This window comes from Apteryx rowi, unplaced genomic scaffold, assembly GCF_003343035.1.
Source record: "Apteryx rowi isolate R43461 unplaced genomic scaffold, aptRow1 scaffold_8, whole genome shotgun sequence".
NCBI classification, from domain to species: Eukaryota; Metazoa; Chordata; class Aves; order Apterygiformes; family Apterygidae; genus Apteryx; species Apteryx rowi.
Window position 1 is genome coordinate 749672 of NW_020451093.1, and position 22789 is coordinate 772460.

Consider the following 22789-nt stretch of genomic DNA (forward strand, 5'->3'; position numbering starts at 1 on the left):
ATAAATCCTAGTGAAATTGGAAAAAAAAACATTAATTCAGGAACTTTGGGCAGACATTTCTCTACAGAAGAGAAATGGTCACCTTAAAATAACGAAACACTATCTTTTCTTCTTTCCAGGTCAACTTCATGGGTTAAAACCCAGCTAATTTTAGAAAATCTTTTATATATAACACATACGTTTTTAACAGAACTACAGCCTGCTTTTTGTGCTGATACGCATACGAAAAGGGAGCCCAGTAGAAGAAAACAGAAGAAACGTACTTTGCACAAGCACGGCAGTCTCTGAGATGCAAAACACGACCAGCGATCCGCACCCAGCGGAAGACTGCTCCAGGGGACTAGTAAGGAGGAAAAAAGAAAACCACTTCTAAGCCGCTGGTTCAAATGCAGCCCAACCAGCAGCGACAAGGAGCCATCACCAGCCGCTAGTCTCTGTGCAAAGAGTTTACCATGGCAGTTTAATTTTCGATGGACAATTATCAACATTACTAAGAAAAACTCTGCCACTTTTGTTGGCGGCTTGAGCAGAGAGGCAAACAGGAGAGGGGATGTATATTCAAAAGAGACCAATAACTCGCCTCTAAAGGTGACTCTTCCATGACTAAAACCCTTTGACAGGGGAGAACGAGGGAACTTGCATTGTCACTGCCTATCTTGGATCTGTACTATATTTTTTATTAATATAAGACAGCTCTGCAGAGTCATTAAACCAGCACCATTCTAATTATGCACTAGTGATTAAGCAGATGTGACATTGAGCGGGGAAAATGTTTGATTAACGATCCAGGTGTCTAACTTTGGACAAGCACATTTAGCAGTGTGAATCTGGGGAGAATGGCGCTCCGAAGAACCGGACAGCTTCTGCTCTCAGCCGTAGAGCCTGCCTCTGCACCGCTAGGCTCTCCCGCTAGGACTGCTCGCCACCTTCTCACCAGAGACGGGCGCTCGGGCACAGCAACGTTTTCCATTGCTCCCTCTGCCAAATATGTGCCCGCAATCTTACTGAGCTTCCGCTCTCTTTGCAGCTTTTTATTCTAATTCCACGTGAACAACTGTGGTTGGAATTCACTTTATTTACCTCTAGCATGCTTAGCTTTTCGTCTGCACCATGCTATGGTACAGAGAGGAGCTCCTCAGAAAAACAACACACCTGTATCTTCGTTTTTCTCTGTTCCATACGTAATTACTAATGCTCAAACATTATCCATCTTGGATCAGTCTCCCACGCCTAACGAAGAGTAGATATCTAGTATCTCTGTCAGTCTGCGTGACTTATGGATGAATCAGTTACTTTTAAAGAAAGCCCAGAGAAGAGCAACTTTCCCTACAGAGGATACGCTTACAGTGTGAAGCAGCCTGTCCACACTGAGCCATCGTTACTTGGCATGACTTTAGCATAATGGCCTGAATAACTTGTCATGCTGCCATTACGCTTGACGTCTCACGGGCCGAATTCTTGCAGCCAAAAGGGTATGAATTCATCTATGAGGACGCTCAAGCCTTGTCACTGAAGTCAAGTTTTATAGCCAGGAACGTCCAAATAGCTGCTCGCATCCAAGTTGCACGCTAAAGGTAACATGCAGGTCTGACACCGTTAATCCTCTGCTTAGCCACACACACTCACGTGCACACACACACACACACACACACACTCATACACACACACAAAAAGATCAGTGGGAAAAAGCTTGTGCAATACTCTGTGGTCTGCACTTCACAGAAATTCACCGCTTCACCCACTCTTCATGGGGTCTTTTGGGGGCTCAGTGAGGGGCTGCCCTGCAGCCGGGAGGGCACAGCTCACCGAAGGGGAACCTCCCAGAAACTCCCGCAAAATACAGCTCTGCTCTCCCTTCTCCTTCCCTTCGTCTTTACACTGCATTGGGAAGTCAGCATCAAGTTCATTCCTCTGACCTTCTGCTCTCTTTCTAGTTTCCAGGAGGTAGAAGAAAAGATCACCAGGGGCTTAATGCTTTGAAATGAGGGATCTGTATCAGCAAGGGCCAGGAACAGATCAGGAACAAAATCATCCTTTTCCAAAGACCTCGGCTGAAAATGAATCCTCATTTTGGTTCTGCAGGTGCAAAAGATTTTAATAAATTGAAAATACAGGGATTAACAATAACAGCCAGAGGTCTGTATGGTGTACTTATGAGGAAAGATTGATGAGCAGCATTTATGCTACAAAACCCTGATAAATGAGAATTACAGGATAGAATATAAGAAGATTCATTGAGAAAAACAGCACTAAGCAAAACAACTGAAAACGTAGACTAAGTATTAAAACATTTCTYAGCAATTACTGCTAGTCAGTAACATATGAAAGCCACTCATGTACATACCATTTACTGGTCAAGAGAATAATCCCCAACCACCTAGTTTGCCATTAAAGCACAGAAGAACAGGTAAGCAGGAAATTAGTAGGACTAGAAGATATATTTTTATTATATACTTAATTGCTTAGTTTTTTAAAGGAAAATCTTAATACAATTTTGAACACTCTTGCCCTGTTTCCTCACTTTCTCCTCCTTTGATCTGTTGAAATGCTACAATTTTGACTAAAATAGGGAAAATCTCTCAACATTTTGAATAGTATCCCCCCATCTTATGAAATCTCTTATTATAACAGACATCAGCTAGATTCACTAGTATATATGCCAGGAGTGAGCCTCAAATGGCCTGAACTAAGCATGGACTACTGCCAACAATATATCCTCCGACATCTTGGTTATTTACAGGTAGGTTGAATAAAATGACAAATAACTTCAGCCGAAAATACTGCACTGACAGAGGAATGGATTATACTTTCCATTTATATATAATCTATTCTCGGTTATAAACATATTTTCTGTGCTATACTCTGTCTCTGCTGTTACAGGAAAAAATGTTAGCAGACTTCCACTGAGAAGTGACATATTTTAAATGAGTAAATAATATATATTACTTACAAAAGTTGTATTTTCCAATAATAATGTAGTTGTATTTGTTTCTACATTCAGTTCAATAACATGTCCATTCCTATTTTTATACACCACTTCTGTATCTGCAACAACAAAGGCATTGACAGTTAGCAAATACATTGAGTATTTAATATAACACCTGTAGAAAAAAACAGCATATTAAAGTAGCTTTATTAAAATGAGCAAAAAGGACTGAGAGAAGAATTGCACCCGTAATATCCAGTTTKGTTGGTTTACCTCATGAGCTTCAAAAATATCAGTTTATGCCCTATAGCATGTTCACCTCGCTCAAAAATAGGATCATGTTTAAATGGGAACACTTGATGTGGCGACAGCGTTCCCAATGGGATTGCCGTGAACAAAGGGACATCTTGAACCTCAGAACCATCTCGTGGGGTATCACTCTGTCGTGCTGAGACCTTAAGGTCCAAGTATCCCTACTGCGAGAAAGCGCTGTTCGCCAAGCAGAAGGCTTTTGCTGGACACCCATTTTCACATATGTCCTTAGGAACGCTTCTAACAAAACGTCAGCACTACTCTGTAGCTCTGGTAACTGTATGGATGAAGGTATGTACTAACTATATCTTAAGACAGTCTGTGTACTGTGTGGTTAGTGCTGTACCACAGCATGCCGGAYAGTCAGGCAAACTGCATTATGTTAATAAAGAAGGATTAAAGCTAAATAGGTCTATTGGGGAAACATTTACAACACTGCAGGATGAATTCTGTCACATTWTTTTCCTTCTACTGCTTACCTGATTCATATGTTTCCATAACAAAAAAAGAACAAAAAAAAAAATACATCAGAACTAAAGAAAAAATACAAATTATAAAATTAATTGTGGTTCCTAGGAAAAGGGCTTTCTATCTGTTTGTACCAATATCTTTACTAAGAAATACACAACAAATACATAAGCCTCGATTCAACAAAACATTTTGGTTCCAAATGTCCCACTATTTCTAGTAAGAGATTGAGCACTGATGCTTTAGTTTTATTTAAAACCAGGTTAGAGAGTTRTATTTAATCAAGTGAAACTATGTTGTTATAAAAAGCCGGAAAGCATAAGGAAAGTTCTGAATTAAGCCTAAAGGAAACACAGAAGAACTTTACTAATCCCCAGTAATATCTGAGAAATTCATTGCAGATCCCTGAATTTTATGAAGTAGCAAGCAAACAGAGAAAGGACAAAAAGGTTATGCTATTATAAAATATACTTCACTTACTCAGAAAAATGTAGTAAATTTTAATTGACTACATAGACATTCTGGATATATAGCACTAGGGAATGTCCCCTGGTATATTCTGTACAATTAATAAAGCCTCATTTCAACATTACCAAGCTATTTTAGGTCTTGGCTAGGAAGGGGGGTGGGAYTGATGAGTTTGGGACAGGATTATTGGATCTGTTGTTTAGGAAGGAAAATTAGTAAGACTGTGAAGTGTGGAACTAAAAACTTACTTCTTTAAAAAAAGATGTCAACTATTCATTTTGAATAAAAAGAGAAAACACTTTCTAGAAAGTTATTTGCTTTCAGGTTACTGACTGCTACAGGACACTAAAGATTTGGCAACTTCTTTGTTTTTTGGCTTTTTTGTATTTTAATGTACTTTTTTGTATGTATTTTGATGCACTGAAAATCCCCAAGGATGCTGTACCACAGTGTTAATCAGTATTATATAAAAAACAAAATTTTCTGGCCAAAGAGCTGTGTTCAATTATTAATAAACCAGCAAGTGAAAAATGATGTGTCAGTAGAGGTGCTATATTCCAGAGACATCAACAACCATCAACAACTATCTATGTTCATGCTCTCATCTTGTACAGATTCCTGCACAATATATTTTTGGACCACAGGTGAAACTACTATGCTACCCAAATCCAAACAACAATATCAGAATATAAATCCTTTTCAACAATCTACTTTTTTGGTTGTCCAACATGCCACGTGCCTTTGGCCAAGAGGACTTTGAGCATTGGCAAAGCCTACCAAGACAATTTCACCCACATGAAGACCTTTCCCTTAAATTTACTTGTAGGACCAAGAGTAAAATRCCCAGTCCTAGGGTTCTTTTTGCATGAGCTATATACATGATGTGAAACAACTTTTAGAATAGCGAACAATGTGAAATGACATAAACTAAAGCCTGTGTTCTCAAGTTGGAAGAATATTTTATTCTAATGATTAGAAGAGAAAACTAAAAGTCAGACCTCTTCAAAAGGCAGACTTTACTGGACAGCAACTACATCTCTCACCGAACCCAGGCTTTCACCTGTATATTGGGTGCTGTAGTTAATTCCTGAAATGCATAAATTAAATGACTSYTTGCAAAACGCATGGAGRTTCTCAGGTAAAATTTACATCAAGTTCTGAACTTAAATACATCTTCAAAAGTAATCACACTAACTTATAAAGAAGTCTCATTCCAGTCAATAGCTTGCTGTGTGATGAAGAGCTCTTCTCAGGCTGGATAATGGGTAGTTAGTTGATGGCCACTCAACATAATGATGATTTTTTTATTGATAGTTCAGATGTAAACAAGTGCCACAAACATACATTTTTGTTTCAATTTGTGTTATCTAGAGTGAATAAGTCCTTAACATTGTCCACTCACACACCAGATGGATTTATTTTATTTTATTGTCTTGGCACCTTTCTCCCAAGGATGCTCAGGGATCTCTGACACTTAACAAAGTGTTCAATTCCATTCACCAAAGCAGAGCTCCTGCTCCAAAGAAATTCTGGTCTAATTTGAAACAAGKACAACACATGAACAAGAAAACAACGAAGATGGAAAGTAAGAGTAGTATCACTTTAAAAACCTTGGCTGGGCACAAATCCCAGCACTACATGTAGGTGGTTAATTTTTAAAGAATGAGTTGGAAAAGGTAGAGATCTTTAATAACTGTGTGTTTCTGGAATTTGGATTGAAGAGCCATGTTATCCATCCTTTCTGAGGATGCCACTAAAATAAAAAGCATACAATAAAGGAGAGTGTGAGGAAGCCTCTATCAAGATTACAGACTTTCAAGTCAGCTGCCCTGGATGATGTGCACAAAATAGTCTTTAAAACAACTCACTGCAAATTTCCTACTTGTAATAGTTCTCAAGTTTCTGAAAACTTGGGAAACTCCAGAGCATTGGGGGACTGTTAATATCATTCTGTGCATCTAACGAGTGAAAGATGACAGCTGAGGATCTACAAATAAGTTATCCTGACATCACTCCCAAATAAAATAGTGTTACAGTAAATCTGGGATTCTCCCTACAAAATACTGGCTAGCAATATAATTAATACCCGTCAGCATTTTATGGAACATAGATCTTGTCAAACAAAGTTTGACAGAGTTATGTTTGATAGAGCCAACTATGCTGAAACTGTATATTGGGATTTCTTGGGGGCATTTGATTTATTACCCCATGACATTGTGATTCCAGAGCTTACRTTATAGAGAATTAACAGGAAACACATTAGGTGGATTAAAAACAGTATTGCTAAGAAAAAAAATGAGGAAGACAAGGTACTTCTACCAAGTGATGTCTCACCTAGCTAACTGACCATAACTGTAGATGACAGCTTGTAAYTGGAAAGCAGAATGGAGAGAAAAGTTTATGGGCTTATGTAAATAAATACTATCCTATGAGCTCTCAAAGCAATATCATGGCAGAAAGGGTTGAGGCAATTCTTCAGCACAAAAGGATCACCAGTAAAAGCAGCAGGGTGATCTTGCCTCTGCTCACACCACTGGCAAGACTGCTGCTATTACAAAATGTGCAGGTCTTGGAGGCACGCTGTGAGAAGAACATGAAATGGGTAGATTAGAGTGCTAAGAAAGCCTCAGYAATACTTGGGATCGGAAGGCAAACACCACAATGCAAGGTTGGAATAGCTAAAATTATTCACGTTAAGAAAGAGAAAGTTCAAAGACATCTAGGCCACAGATATATATATATATATATATACACATAGCTAAGGAGAGGCTGATGACGGCTATGGAGATTGGGGTGCATGGAAGAGTTCAGCAAAGGAGATGACAGAACCGCCAGCCCCAGGAGTCTTTTCTTTAAAGGTATGCCTTAAATCTTTGCGATGAGAATTAATTTAGGCTGAATGGGAGTAAAGATATAAAAGGTTCAGCTGAGATGGCTGCTATCATCTCTCCAGGCCTGGAATCYGTGGATTTAACTCCCTCTGTTCATTCCTCATCCCCTTCTGTGATGCATCTTTGCGAATACAGGATTGTCTGCACTATTCACAATACGACTCATGTCTGTAGCTATGTTAAGGAAATTTTAATAAAAATCTCAAACTTTGGGTTTTTTTCTTTAGTTGACTGCCTGGGGGATCAAGGGATATTTATTTTTCCTTCTGATTCATAATTCACCTCCTGTTTKTGCCTTCTACTCCACTACAAATTATGAAATACTGATCTCAGCTGCAGATGGGATACTGGGGTTGGTTAGTGCGACMACCTCGTTCAGAGAGTCCTCTTGGACGTACGCCTAGTAGGATGCTCAAAGGTACAGCATGCAAATTCCATGAGTTTCAGAATAAYCATTTTTCCCCAGACACACACATGGACTAACCCTCTTCCTTCCTCCCGCTGCCTTCGTCTGCAGCGTGTGGTTCAGGTGACCCGCTGGGATGGTGCGGGAACAGCTTACCAAATCTATTCGTTCCACCGCAGGCGTTTCAGCAGCAGTGCTGTACGACACTCCTGTTCTCTGCCTACACTGCATATTTAAGGTTTTTCCTCAGGGCTGCAGTATCTGGTTTAACTAAACTCACTGAGTTTGTTAGAAAACGGACTTACGAATTTAATGATTGTCCATATAAGGTAACGAACTAGATAATTCAACAGTCACTCTGGTGATAGACAGACAGACAGATAGATGAAGACATGGTAGGTTCAGAGCTGTTATTATGGATAATTATCTCCAGGAAGAATTTATTCCATCTTATTTTCAGCTTATTTCTAAGGCTGACTCTGAGGGAGACTGCCTAGGGGACGCACAGCTCCATTAGCCAAACCAGCTGCTGAACAGGATCTCTGCAACTTCTTTGACTTTCACAAAGAATGTAACAAGTAAATGAAGACGCRCTTTTTTTTTTWAAAAAAACAAACTCTTCTGTGATCATCACAGTATAATAATGTCACCTGAGTCAGCAAAGTAAATATTACATCTGCTCACAGAAAGCTGTTAGCTGCAGAACAAATGATCATTTGTTTTATCATCATGAGGCTAAAATTCATACTCATACTACTACATGTTTTTAAAAGGTAACACTCTTCCTCACTTGGCCTATCCCTGCGGGAAGAATTTGGAACACAAATGTTCTACTTCTTCCTTCTACATTTGCACCAATAACATCTAGATAAATAGAAAATTTCACATATAAAACACTTTCTAAAAGCTACTTGATAATCTCTTGCATTCCTGATAAATGGAGCAAACYTTGTTTTATGTAAGCAAGAACACTYTACTGTGCRCTACAAAAAGTGATATTTTTAAAATTCGTATGAAACTACAAACAGGGTAAGTTTTAAAAACTGATATTAAAAAAACAGGCAATAGTAATAGTAAAGTTAGTATTACATGATGTCTGATTAAACTCTTGCAGCATTCACAATTCATAATCTAWTCATCCCATTGCAGTTTTGATACTTTTTCAAGTTTTCCCTCCTCAAGTAACTACAGGTTCTCTGTTTTTCTAATTTTTAATGCTATTTTTTCCCTTTTCCTTTGCAGACTCTGCTCAGATTTCCCACTACCTGTTATCAATTCATTTATACATACATATATATGCAAAATAAAAAAATACACCCATACATAAATATACTCCTGGTTCTATCAGGAGATAATCCCTAYTCTTTCCATAGCAGCTCTGGAATTTCTTTCCTAATCCAGCCTAAAAGACCCTGGAACTTCTCAGTCTTTCTCTTGGGTGCCTCCAGGAGCGTGGAGAAGTCTCTCAGAGTATCTTCAGCAAGAAAGCAGGGAACAGGTCTGTCGGTTCTGYAGTTCAGCTGCCCTGAGTTACGAAGGAGCTCTCAAGGCTTAGATGGTGCCTAATCCCTTCTTCTCCTAACCCATCCCCACTCCCCAAGGGGCACAGAGGGTCCAGGACTGCTRACAGCGTCCCCAAGGCTCCTGCGCTCCTCCGATTCAACGAGCGGCATCCCTTTCCCCTGAAGCACTCTTCAATTTGAGTTAGGAAAGAGAAGAGCCCAAGGGAAAGAAAACTGAAGAGAGATTCTCATTTCTGCTGGTCCTCAAGTATCGCTTAGAGGATGTTTTAAAAATACTTGTCTGAAGATCAGTGACAGGCTGCAGCCATCCTACCAGCAAAAGAAATGTTTTGGGAAGCTCCTACTTCCCCTCTCAGCACAGCTCACGCTCATAATCACAAAAGAGCCCAAGGCAAGACTGACAGCTCCGGGGCTGGTGTCAATACTGCCTTCAAGAGGAATTAATAGACCTTCACACAGGATGTGTTTGGTAACTGCGTTCATTTGAAAATGAAAGAGATCTTTAATGATATATAATGCTGCGGACAGACAGAATTTAAGCTAGTATGAAAGATGTGTAGTGAAAACTAACAACCACTGAGTCCAGTCCTTATGTTAGGAGAACAGGTTGCACAATATTATAGGCAACAGAGATAAGAAGGGCTTAAATGATTAAATCCATGTAATTTAAATATTTTGTATGCATATATCAATTACATAAATATAATGCCTCAGTGATACAAGTATTATATAAAAATATCATCGTCATAGTTCCAGGTGCCTTTAGTACAAAAGGACCATGTCATATTAATAGTTTTACTAAGGCTATAGCTCACATTTTAGGTTCACCAWTTCTAAAGGTTCTGTTCAGAAAATGTGCTGCTGGCAGAGATGCAGCTCTGCACTGTGCCTGGCCTAATATATATTCTTCCAGAAAACATCAAAGTTACCAGCAAAATATCACAAAATGCAAGGAAAGCAATGTAAAAACTTTCCATGCCTGATCAACACCTTGACCCCATCCTTGACAATTCCACAATAACTCCTTTACTCTCATTTATTGAACTGACAGGACTCTGCCATGTCCTAAATGATACAGAATTCATTTGCAACACTCATCGCTCCGACTGGCCTCACCTGAAATCATATATGGCCACATTGGCTTAAATTTAAAAGGGCTTGAATTTTTTTAAATAATGTGCTATTTGGGGGAAAAAATGGACCAAATCCCACTCTGAATTACATTGCCATCATTAAAAATGAAGCTTTGCATTGCTAGTGTAAGCATTTGGCCTAGTAATATACTGCCTTTAATGATTTAGCTTTCTGAAAGCAGGATCCTGAACGGTGCTGGGGTTTTTGATGGGTATAATCTCCGATTTCACACGTCACTGAATTTAAGCAACTCCCTCTGTAATTTAAATTACACAGACTAGGTTAAAAGGGCAAGTTCTTATATACTCCAAAGCAAACCTACTGAACTATGGCTGAACTTCCATATTCCAAACATTGAATAATTTACTAATGTCTGGAACCAGCCTCTATAATCTTTAATCCCAATGACTACATCTGTAAGGAAGGCTATGAGAATCCGTATCTAGATTGTAATCATTTTGCCAATCATGTAAATGCAAATCATGTAATTATTTGAAACAAGAGTTGTATGATGTTAGTCCATTGTACTGTTTTTAATTCTCTTTTTACCAGTGTTTCCCAAATTAACATTAATTGTTTCAACAACTTAAAAAAAAGGATTTACGTACAGACAGCAATTGCACATTATTTCACAAGGATACAATTAATATTAAGTAGGGCAACTGCTTCTTCAAAACCCAACCTTTTCCTTGTTTCATTTTACAGAGGTATGCCTCTGTTGTGTCAGAAACTGGATTATGCATCACCAGAGTTTCCTGTTCCAAGGAATTCAGAACGAAAAAGCAATACAGAAGGTAACAGATAAAGCGGATATACAAAGAGCTGCAGAGATCTGCCTCAGGTCACGCAGGATATCAATAGCGTGATGAGGAACTCTAGTCTCTTGAGTTTTAGTCCAGTGCCCGACTCACTTGCATCTCAATAGTGAGCCAACTTTTTAGTACTTAGAAATTTTCTTCTTCTATTGGTTGTGTCTGTGTGTTCTGACCTGTGGATGACACAAAAAGCTTCAGGCTAATGAACAAATAAATGTAGCAATTTTTCAGAGAACTTAGAGATTCCCCGTGTGTCATAAACTGTTAGGAGACAGTTACTAACCGCAAATTTCAGCTGCAAGAACCAAGAGAAAACCAGTCATGTCCTAAATGCAAATGAACACAGGTGATGGGAAATATTTTGACATTTCTGTAGGACTCTAAGTCTGAGCTACATGACGAGATCCCAGACCAGTGGGGATATGAGATATGACTGGTCGACTAAGTATTAAGCTTTGAGGCAAAGTCCTCAGTGTTGTACTGTAAAGATCCAACAGCTTCAGTAATAAGTGGAGATTCCCAGATAAAGCGAAACATCATGAAACTGCCCTGCATGGACTCTGAGAATTTACAAAAACTTAGAAACAGTTTTGAYGCGCTAAAACCACAGGAGTTGGGAGATTCCTGAATCTGAGCCTCCAAATATGCTGCTCACGCTGAATTTTAGTCAGGCTAATGTTGCGTTGCTTTCAGCAGGTTTATTCTATTGAATGTTACTATTCTACTGAATACTATTCTATTATTCTACTCCACCTGTTTTTTTTTAACCTAATGTATATCTTTCACACTGTACTTTTCCTCTAGTCTTTCATAGTTATCATAGTAACCCAGCCTTATCAGAAAACCAAAATCTGTCTAGCTTGTAAAACTACATTTCCACCATGTCTGAGATTACCTTCAATAACCTTTGCAGATGCTAATAGTGAGAAGGAGTAATGAAGTCAAAGGAGTCCCCTTCTTTGGGGAAAAAAATATATATATACTTCCTACTAAATTCACATTACTGTTAATGTAAACTTTGTTTACAAAATAAAAGTATGTTGGTATAACATGTGCTAAATTTGGATTATTTGTTAGTAAAAAGGTTTATTTCAACATAACTCCTGATGTAAATTTGTGTGGATCCATCAACTCCAATGGCAACAAGACAGTTTCAGCTTGTTAGGAGGTGGCTCAATAGTGTATTAGAATTTACTAATATTGCAATTGAACAGTTGGAAGAAAGAACTGATTTGTAAACCCGGAGCATAGACAGCTAATTCCTGGCTTTGTTTACTGGTTTCTACATAGCACCGTAAATCTTAGCAAACCAAGGCACCTCCCAAGCGGTGTGAGAGTGGAGGTAGCACCTGCACAGAGAAGTAGAGAGATGGAGAGACATCCAAGCAGTGCTGAAAACCTGGCCCACGGTATCCAAAGCAAGGAGGCTTCAGGGCAGTCTTTGGAAATTACAAAGAGTTTTAACGTGAAGAGTGTAAATGCTTATATTCCCCTTACTAAATTTCCTATTCACCGAGTTTTTGTTTGTTTAAATAAAATTCTGCTTTGCAGCACACACAAGCAGTGTCAGGGTCCATTTTTCCCTTATATTTTACATTTCTTTTTAAATAAGAACATAAGAGAAGGTTGGTACCTTGCTGTCAACACATATGTCAATCAGCCTTTGCTGTATACAATATTATTAGAACTGCAGATGGCATTTCATTAAATTGATTATAGAAAATGTCATGCTAATTAAAATAGAGAATGCTTTCTGATTTAATGAACAGGAGGTGCTAGACAAATCTTTGTCTAATTAAGTGTTTGCTAATTAAATAAAATAGTCATTTAGAAAGATATTACAGATACAGACAAAATTTCAATATGCCACGGACGTCACATTTCAGCCGAGCCACACTTCCACCGCTTCTCTAAAAGTTTAGGTTCTTGTTAGTAGCGCTTTCACGAAAGTGTTTATTCCGCACTAGTTTCAAAATGTAGCTGTGACGTGTTTAGAGAATGAACCTTTCATTGTCTAGAAGTTCCCCTATTCGGAAAACGTTGTTGTAGGCCCAGCTACCGCTGCCTGTCTCACTGGCGACAAGCCCCAACATAACTTTGCCCAAGAAAGCAGGCTAACACACATGCCAAAAATCTTCTGCTTCCCTTTCCTTCGCCCTCCCCAACATGATCGCAAACTAAACCAGACCAGGCTGGGCTCTTGCGCCTTGTCCTGCTGGCACGTTAGCTTCAGAAGGTCTGGACTGCTAACCTGTAAGTGATTAATTCTCCTATTCAGAAACAACCTGGAGTATGTTCAGCCATGCTCTATCATATGTTGTATATTTGGGAAGAAACAGGCAACTGCCACAAGCCAGGAGTGCAAGATGTTTGCACAAAGTCTCTCCTCTTACCTTCTTGAATGCCAGCACAGAGYGACCCAGCACCCTGCATTGGCCTGGAAAGCTAAAATCTCCTTCCTTTATCATGCTCTCCTCCTTCTTCTCCAATCTTGTCCCCAGACATCATTCCAAGTCATGCTCAACTCATGTTGGACTTTTAGCGGTCCCAGTTACTCTCGTGTCTCAACACATGAAAGTCTCTAACTATCCCAACAGTCACTATTCATTTCAAAAATAACAGTTTTCTTTTCTATCATGCAGTTGCACAGGATCCTGCATCATTATCAGAACCGCTGATGGGCCCATGCCAGCACTTCAGAGGGGACAGAGGAAGTGACAGCTCCAAAACTTGAACAAATCTGTTGTGGGACTGATTCATAAGAAAAAAACAATTGTGAAATACATAGTGCAGTTAAACCAAGCCTTCCACAAAAGACCTACTATGTAGCCTTCCACGAGACCTTGCATAGCCACCACTCGCCCAAGCGCTTGTTACCAGCTCTGTACTCGAGATTAACCCAGGAGGCAAAATAGTTAGTGGGAGCTTTGCTCAACCACTTCAGGCAAAATCAGCTGGGCTAGTTAAACAGTCTTAACAACGGTCTGCATTGAAGCAGATTAGTAAATATTCCCTGCAGAGCTGTGGGAGGCAGTAAGGTGGAGAGTGACCAYCAGCTGCAGGTGGTGAAGTCCGTGACCAGCTCAGCTGGAGCTGGAATAACCTGACGGCATGTCTACAGCCTAAGCAAGCAGTTTCTTCTGTACATGTTGGGGAGATGTAAACACAAGGAATGGAGCTGAGTTACTTCACAAAGACACCAAAGATTTGACTAGAGAGTACGAAACGCACATAGTCACAGAGAAGGTAGCTGTACAACACTCCCAGTGACTCTACTGGGCTCAGACCAGTCACGCTGAGGAATCCAGATGCGCCGTCACCCTCGCTGTCACAGCAAAACTGAACCATCACACCCAGGTTTTTCACAGATACCTTCGTGCTCTATGTGCTGCCATCACAACACAAGCAGTTCAATTTAGAAATTTCCAAACTCTTCCTACAGGCTTACCAATTTGCTATAACCCTCTGGGCCCAGCAACTCACCTCAGTCCCCTGAAGGCTTTGGGCCTGCCATCCATGGCACATAGCTCCAACAAAGTATTTCATCCCTGGTCTTTCTGGAGGGGGAATTTTTCCTACAGTCCTCTCTTTCTCCCCAGGTAAGCAATAAGCAGAGCATCTCTACACGGATGTGGTCGCTCAGAAGACCTCCTGAATCCAGGCTGCCCTAGCAGGGCCTGCCTCACTTTCTCCATTTCAAGAGTACATGCAGGCTAATACACGTAGAGCTCAGCTCCAGCTTTCTTAAATGGTCAGTTCACCATGTGAAAGCAAAACATTAACTTACACCATTTGAAGAGGTGTCCAATAACTAAGAAAAGTTGAAGAAAAATAGTAGTTGGGCTATAATTAATCTTCTACCAGAAGCATAAGAAGTCTCCTTCACTTTTAGAACACAGCTGGACAAAGCACTACAAAAGCAAATGAATAAATACAAAATGAAAATGCAAAGATCTAATTGTGCACTAGCAGAAATGGGAAACAGTTATCTAACCCAACCAGCAATCAGCTGATGGACTAAAGCACAAGATTTGATTATTTCTGCCATCCCTCCTCACCCTTTCCCCACTCCACTTTTTTTAATGCACAAATCTTCATCTGTATTTGTCATTACTGGGGGGAAAATGTTAGCGATACTCATTTCCCTCTACAGAGGAAAGCACTGAACATGATTTCATGGTGTTAAAAGCTAGGATAATAGACTTGAATTTATTAGTCCGTTCCAATTTCTCTGAAACTCAATTAACAGGAAATCAGCACCATGAAAAAGAGCAGGGGAAGGGGCAGTATTCTTTTTACTGTATGTTTTTACCTGTTTGTGCCCAGGCAGATGGATAAAAGGGGGCAGATGCTGTTTGGAGGACTGTGGGGGAAATGGATGGAGGAAGTTTGCTACACCCAGCCTACCTGTCTTCCTGGAAACATTTCTGGGGAGGAATAAACAACGATCCTTGATTGCTCTCTCGAAAAGCACTGAGGAACATTCCCAAGCCTGCTTGGCAATGGAGCCAGCTGGCTCTCGCCCAAATAACATTCATGTCCCTGGCCTACGGAGAAAATTAGGGAACAAATTCTGATTCTCAGTCACACAGCCTATCCCAGCCTCTTCCCTGGAGAGATAACCAGGTATCTCAGGACAACAGCACATCTCTGACAGTCTTGGTGGTTGACCTTTCTACAGAGACCATCAGGAAGATGGCCAGGCAGGACGCGGACACACTCTGTGGGAGTAGRTGGCATGGCCCAGGCTGGACTTCTTGCAGATTACAGAATAGGCAGGGCTGCACATTGGATAAGAAATGAAGATTTAAAGGTAGGAAGACTTAGGTGCTTGTCTACTCCTATATAGTTACAATTCTCAAATAAAACCGAGTACTTCAGCCTGCAGCACGAACGTGACCTTCCCCTGCCACTCAAGCGCTCCCCAGAGCTCAGCGCTGTTCCCACCTCTGCAGTGCTCCAGGTGCCATCGGCAGTGCGCAGACAAGCCCAACAAGTGAGAAAGTTCAAATTCAAAGGCGATGTACGTGCGACAGTAAGAGAGCAGCCCCTGGAGCGGCTGCGGGCCTGCAGCTCGCTCCCCACCCCGCTTTGTCCACGCCGATGCGTCTGAGATAGCTGGTTCAGCTGCGGCGGGCGGCCACTGCCTCCCCACGGCGCTCAGCCTGCGGGCTCATAGCCCAAAGGATCGGCGAGGACAGGGTCGGAAGTGGCCTCAAGGCTGCCTTAACAAGCTGTAACGGAGTCCCCGACAGGCGGGCAGGAACAGCAGAACACGTCGAAGGAAAACGAAGCTATAGGATGCCCGGATTTAYACTCACAGGGAGGATGGTTATTATTTACCACTCTCTAGCTAATTCCTACAGATTTCCCCGTGTGTGGAAACTGTGCTAGGTGCAGTACGGTCTCTAACGAACTTCATCTTGCAGGGTTTAAAACCAAAATAAAAGATATAGAGTACATGATTGTACAATGGGACCCCTACGCACAACGTGAGAGTAAGGACCAGCCAGACTCAGACTATTTGCTACAGAAAAAGCTTGTATATGGTTTTCTGGAAAATAAGTATTCATAGGCACTTGAAAGGAGAAATAAATGTATGTATACAATCAAATTAGCTTTGTCCAGATCTTACCATATGTCTTATCCAAGACTGGACTATCTGTTACCAATGTATCATAACTCTCTAATTTCACTCAATGAAACTAGAAAATATATTATGTCCCAGAATGAAAATTTATATCAATCCAATTAAATACCAATTTTCAGAATAAGATGGTGGCAAATAACATTCCAGTTAGTGCTCTAATTTCCTTAATTTTTAATGATTATTCATGTCCTCAGAATAAGTTTTCTACTGTAATGAAAACAGCAATCACCAAATTTACCACACCTGGCCTTCCTATTATAAAACTGCAACATAAAAAAAAAAAAAATACATCATTAGCAAAGCACAAGCAAACATTAGCAAATCATTAGCAGAACTCAAGCAAACTCTCCCCTGGAACCAACAGGTTTATGTCCTGAACTTTGGCCCACGGTCAATACAGGGAGACAATAATGAAAGAAAAACAGATCTCTTGAGCATCCTTTGGAGTGCATTATCAGCAATTATTATCTCCTGGTGCAAATCACCAGGAGACTATTTAATTCTGTCAAGGCTAATTTGAATGGCTCTCTACTGTTTTTCCCATTATTGAAACACCGCAGATTTCAATCTCCTTTGCAAATGGTCCAGGTTCTTCCATCACTGTCAGAACCAGATGATTTGGCTGTGGCAAGAGGGTGCAGAAAGTAACATGCAATTAAAACCGTGAGGTACCTACAGAGTCACCTATTTAATATTACCTTTACATGTATGTATCAATGGGATGGTGATGATGTATACCTTTTGAGATGGGGACTGTGAGGTGGAAAAGATTGCTAATTGTCGGCAAAAACCAATCCTCTCAATTTTTAACTGCATTGTGCATAGTTCTTGTAGCAAATATCTGCTAGTAATAGGAAAATGTTTGTGATCTTGGACATTTACTGGAAATATACTCTGAAATTTGCTTATAGAAAACAATAAGACTTATATTTTGCAGCTATTAATCCTCTGACAATGAAATTAAAATAAAAAATACAATTTTCAATAATAAATTAAAATACCGGTATGCAATATAAATGCTTCTTTCTTTAATAAATTTTCTTCGCTACGGCACTAGGTGGAAAAGATTCAATAAGCTGTTACTGCATTTTCTCTCAGCCCCTTTCACCAAGATATTTACCATGCACTTCCATTTCACTGCACTGAATCCAACAGCTTTGCTAGAGTTTAAGACATTTTTGTTTAAAAACCTGACTCTACTGAGTTAATGAAAGCTTTGTTTCCCAGTGCAGTGGACCCAGAATTGAGCAGGTGCAGCTAAATGTCACAGAATTATGTGATCGACGGGACTTGGCTTTTTATTATATGCTACCAAAGGATAAACAAAATATTCTAAGTTATTATTAAAATAAACAAAGGTAGGCAATTTTCTGTTCACAATTATTTAACTTGCGCTTTGCAAAATAGGAGGTGTCTCATTCTGATTTACGAGAAAAACATTGATTAAATGAAGATGATTAGTTCTTGAAAAATAACATGCAAGCAGAAATACATAGATCACATCAAGGCACTGTTCAGTGATTTAGCTTGTATCCTTTTGTGAACCTAAAATACTAGTCTGCACTACATTATTTCTACTGAACGTTCACCTAGGCTTTGAATAGAAATCAGACACCTGAAAGTCACATGTGCCATTAAAAATTTTGCCCAGAAGTACTCAATCCTGTACATCTACGTTTAGTTTATGAAATAAAAGCACTTAGCAGAGTGCTTGCTTTCAGACGCAGTCATTATTTTCCAACACTACTGGAGTCCTCAGGAAATACCCATGCTCAGTACTTTCAAAAATTAAATGGTGGGTGTTTGGGTCTCTAATCAACACGGATATGGAAACACAGATTCGGCACTAACGTTTGCAAGCACTGGCCGAATTTGCGTTGGCGTTCAGGCCGTGCAGGAGTCATTTTCCAGACTGGACACGTAAGTACCCAGGTCCGCTGGAGCAGGGGGACGGGAAAGGCACAGCCGGTGCCATGGAGCGGCAAAGCCCCCGTCCCCGGGACGGTGCGTGTCTTAGCGCTGCGGGTCTCGTCCCATCCCGTCCCAGCCGCCACGCTCGGCGCAAGCTCCACAGAAATCGGAAGMTGGTCTGGAGGGTGAAATGTCATCCAAAAAACCAGTCCTGTCTTCAGGACACAAGGAGAGAACCCAGTCCTGTAACTCAAACTCCTACGCAGAAGCCTTCGATGCAAGCAGCCTCCCCGCGCAGTTTGGAGACCTTCCTGTTTGCGTTTTGGAGCACTCGCCAACCTATTTTGTGTAGCTCAGACATGAAGTCTCAGTTCCAACGGGAAAGAGAAATAAGCAGTTAAGTTTCTATCCTAACATTATCGTGATGTGCTTTATTTTACTTCCCTCAAAATTACAAAGGTGACACTTCAGTTAGGGACATCTTGTGCAGCTAATCTACGCAATTAATTTAATTTAAAATCAAACGTAGCTGAACTGCAATATTACAACAAGAAAAAAAGCAAGGAAAGGTTGAACAATGGCACTCCTTTTGCAAGCTAACAACTGTTCTTTAATAGTGTGAACATCTGGTGGCAATTTGATTGCCTGTTCCCCACAAGAGGAGGAGCACGGACCTGCTGCAGGTGCAACGTCTAAGCCAAACAATAGGACTTTTCTCTATATTTTAGTCATGCATTAGCTTCAAAGAATAAATACTCAAATTTTGACTCCAAATTTATCCCACTGATTATTCCTGGGAATTACGCAAGCTAGTGACTTCAAATCAGATCATTCTGGCAATTCACCTTTGATTTTGCATTTGAATTACTTGCCCCTTTCAGATTACCATTCTTACTGACTTTATTACAGACTTCTTCAAATAGTTGCTGGCTTTCCGTAAGTCAAAGCGTAGGTGCACTGTCGTATCATCGTTTAGATACTAACTTCACTAGTAGACATATACTAGTTCAGTAACACTTTTAGACATGTAGGAAGTAGTCATTTAAAAATTTCACACACCTTTTTTGGGGATCTCATACTTTTGCACCCAAAAGTAGAGGTGGCAGGAACACAGAGACAGAGCAAGAGAGGGACAGACAGCGGTGGCAGTAATATACTGGCGAGGGGAGAGAGACAGATAAAAACAGAAGAATAGATGGAAAGCTTTAATGAAGTAGAGGATGAAAGGTGAAGAATATTTATTATATAGCCAGTGCTCATAATCTATAATAATCAAAATAAATAGATCCAGAATAAGCATCGTTATGTCAAGGGGAAACCCTCAACAGAAACATCCTTGTTCTTCCTCCTCTAGCTCCATTACCAAAGATGTATTACTGGGCACACGAGAAGGGCTGATCCAAAAACATTAACTGAAATTAAATGAAATTTGTTTTGGTGTAACTGTTACTTTGGCAGAATTTCTGTATAATACTTCCAATGTTTTCATATCTAGATATTTTGCTTTAGAAGAACATTAAGTACTTTACTAAATGAAAGTTGTTAAAATTGTTTGTTTACTTCATTTTCAGTATTTATTAAACATTTGTTCTGATGCTGAACTTTTCAAATAGATTTTGTCCTATTATTTTTATTTCACTTGCAATTAAAAAAAAGATCTTGTACTGCTGAATTGGAACACGGTTAGAAAATGTTCCAATTTTCCCCAAACGCAAATGACTTTTAGTAGTCCTAAACCAGAACTTCATTCTCGCTTACAGGTTGAAATTGAAGTCGCTGCAGGGAAGCCACTTAGCAGTTCCATGTACTAGTACGCAAAGTGGATTTTGTCTTCCAAATTGTTGTGTATTCAAACTACGTAAATGCTGGACACTCACGACTGATGTAAACAGAATAAATTGCATTCATTATACACGGTGGATTCGGCGATTTCAAGGCCAGAAGGGCCCATTATGGTCTTCTGTCCTGAATTCTTTCAGAGCACAGATAGGATTTTAACCTGCAATTCTTGCATGAAGCCTGTAATTTCCCACTGGGCTATCCTTTCTAGAAGACACGCAGGCTGGATTTAAACACTTTAATGTGGAATCCACTCTACCTCTTGATACTATAATATGAGCTGACAAAGGAAAAAAGCAAATCCTATCACGACATCATTAACGTATTACCTAAAGACAGATCTTCCCCTATAATAATGTATTGGGGAACTATCAATAAAAGAAAACCAAATAATTTATGCAGCGTAATGTGAGATGCAATAAGTAAACACAGAGACTTAGGACCTGTTCTCATCTGTTCTGCTGGAGCACGCTGCTTCGTACCACCTCGCCCGTCCAAATCCAGTTGGTGTCAGGGAAGCAATCTGCTATTAAGGTAACAACCCAAAACTACATCCACACTCCTCCAGCATACTGTTAACAGATTTGTGGGAACTGGCCCTAAAGCGCGAGTTAAATTGCTGTTTGCTCCCACACCTCCGGTCAAGAGCTCAGCAAGCAGCTTCAAGCATCTCCCCTGCACCCACTGTAGGAAACAGCCTCCAGTATCGCCTCTTCACGCATTACAGCTCCGATACGGACCCCGACGCTCAGGCTGCTGCCCTGGACGCAGCCGGAGCGGGTTTGGGATTCACCAGTTGCAGCAAAGGCGGATCCAGCCGAGAGGGCTGCAACCACCGGCAGCGCCCGGCTCTGCAGCCGGCTGCCAGCCCCGGGCAGCCACCGTGAGCAACAGCCAGCGGCGCCGACTGCCTGCGAGAACGGGATGCTAAAATAAAAGGGCCCTGAAYTACCTTACAGCCTCCTGTCTCCCATCAAAACAGCCTGCAGGAACACTGGAGAAGCCTCCTCTACCGTTAGAGGTTAGACTGAAAGGAGCCACCGTATTTTATAGTGCATCGATCACACTGCACTTTTCAGGATGTACCTGTGCCAAAGGCATAGGTAGGCACAACGCAGAAAACCGGTTTTCGTAATCCACTGGAATTTTCTTCTATGTAAGGAAATAAAAAGGGCAGCAAATCTTGTAAACTTGCATCCATTTTCCCAACATGCTTTTTCAGTCCCAAAATTTTCAGCAGCAACGATGCTCATTTAGTGACACTACTGAGGTTGCCGGGCTAAATCTGAGCATTTGGAGATAGCTTGTTATGCCTCGGAAAATACATTTTGGACTTAGGCCACTGGAAATCACAGATAACGAAGTATCTAAAGATAGATCACTCAATTTCTATTACATAGTTAATATGTATATATAAATTTCTATGCCCTGTACAAATACACACATACACACACACACATTCCATCTGCACAGAGCACAAACATTCTTTTTTATGCAGTRGCATTTTCTCTAAGTGCGAAAAACAATAAACAGTACCAACATTATTCTTACTGTAACAACACTGATTTCCAGGTTAGACAAAAAACTGCATTGGATCAACTTTGCTTTCCTCCACAAGAAGAATCAGCGAACAGAGAAAGTTTCCTACTCTTAGGGCTTCACGGACAGAGAAAACAGCTACTCCAGTTGAGAAGAGACATCTTGTTCTACCCGGACACCTAGTTTGGGGCAAGAACCCCCCATCTTTTATCAGCGACTCTAGGAAAGACTTTTCCCTTTCCTTCCTCACCAGGACAGCAGTGGAAGGAAGCTCCCAAGCAAGAGTGCAGTGCAATACCGCACTATCAGCCTGTGCCCCTGGAGGAGGACACGCTTGGCGTGCTTGGTTTTGGGGGGAGGACAGAGGTTAGAAATGCTTTAATTCTCCCCACTTCCAAAAAAAAAAAAAAAAAAGAAAAGAAAAGAAAAAAGACAAGAAAGTAACTAGCTCTTGCCAAGAGCAAGAGCAGGTTAGTTGCTCCCTGCAGCAAGGAGAGCAGCTGGGAGAAAACTGCAACTTTCAAAATATTTGAAGCTCATCGCCGACAAGGTTTGGCACAGCTGGGCTCTGGCTCTTACTGCAGGACTTGCAACGGTTCTTGCTACCTCTAGGAACAGTATTCAGCATATACACCAAATAATTCAAAGAAAAATAAATTCAATATTTTTAATAAATATACAATGATTACAGGCTTACATATGGGAGATAAGTTTATCTGTAGCTATGAAAAAACAGGCAAAAAACTATGAACCATGCTTCTGCAATCCACCGTAGATTAAACCCTCCTCTTCTGAAATACCACAAAGCATTGGAAAGATTACAATGCAATAAATAATCTGCACTTCAGTTCTTTTCTACGTCAGCCTTTTAAGACAAAATGCCTTCAAAGTCTTTCAGCACCAAGAT

The 22789-nt window shown here is 40.4% G+C and overlaps 1 protein-coding gene across 3 annotated transcripts in view; it reads right to left on the reverse strand.

The window, feature by feature from the left end:
• The window catches only part of DPP10 (dipeptidyl peptidase like 10), a 227879-nt gene that overhangs the window by 148796 nt on the left and 56294 nt on the right, over positions 1-22789 (reverse strand). For all 3 annotated transcript variants that reach the window (XM_026089010.1, XM_026089009.1, XM_026089011.1), the window contains one exon: positions 2951-3045. In XM_026089010.1, coding sequence (XP_025944795.1) covers positions 2951-3045 — 95 coding nt within the window. The remainder of the gene's footprint in view (positions 1-2950; positions 3046-22789) is intronic.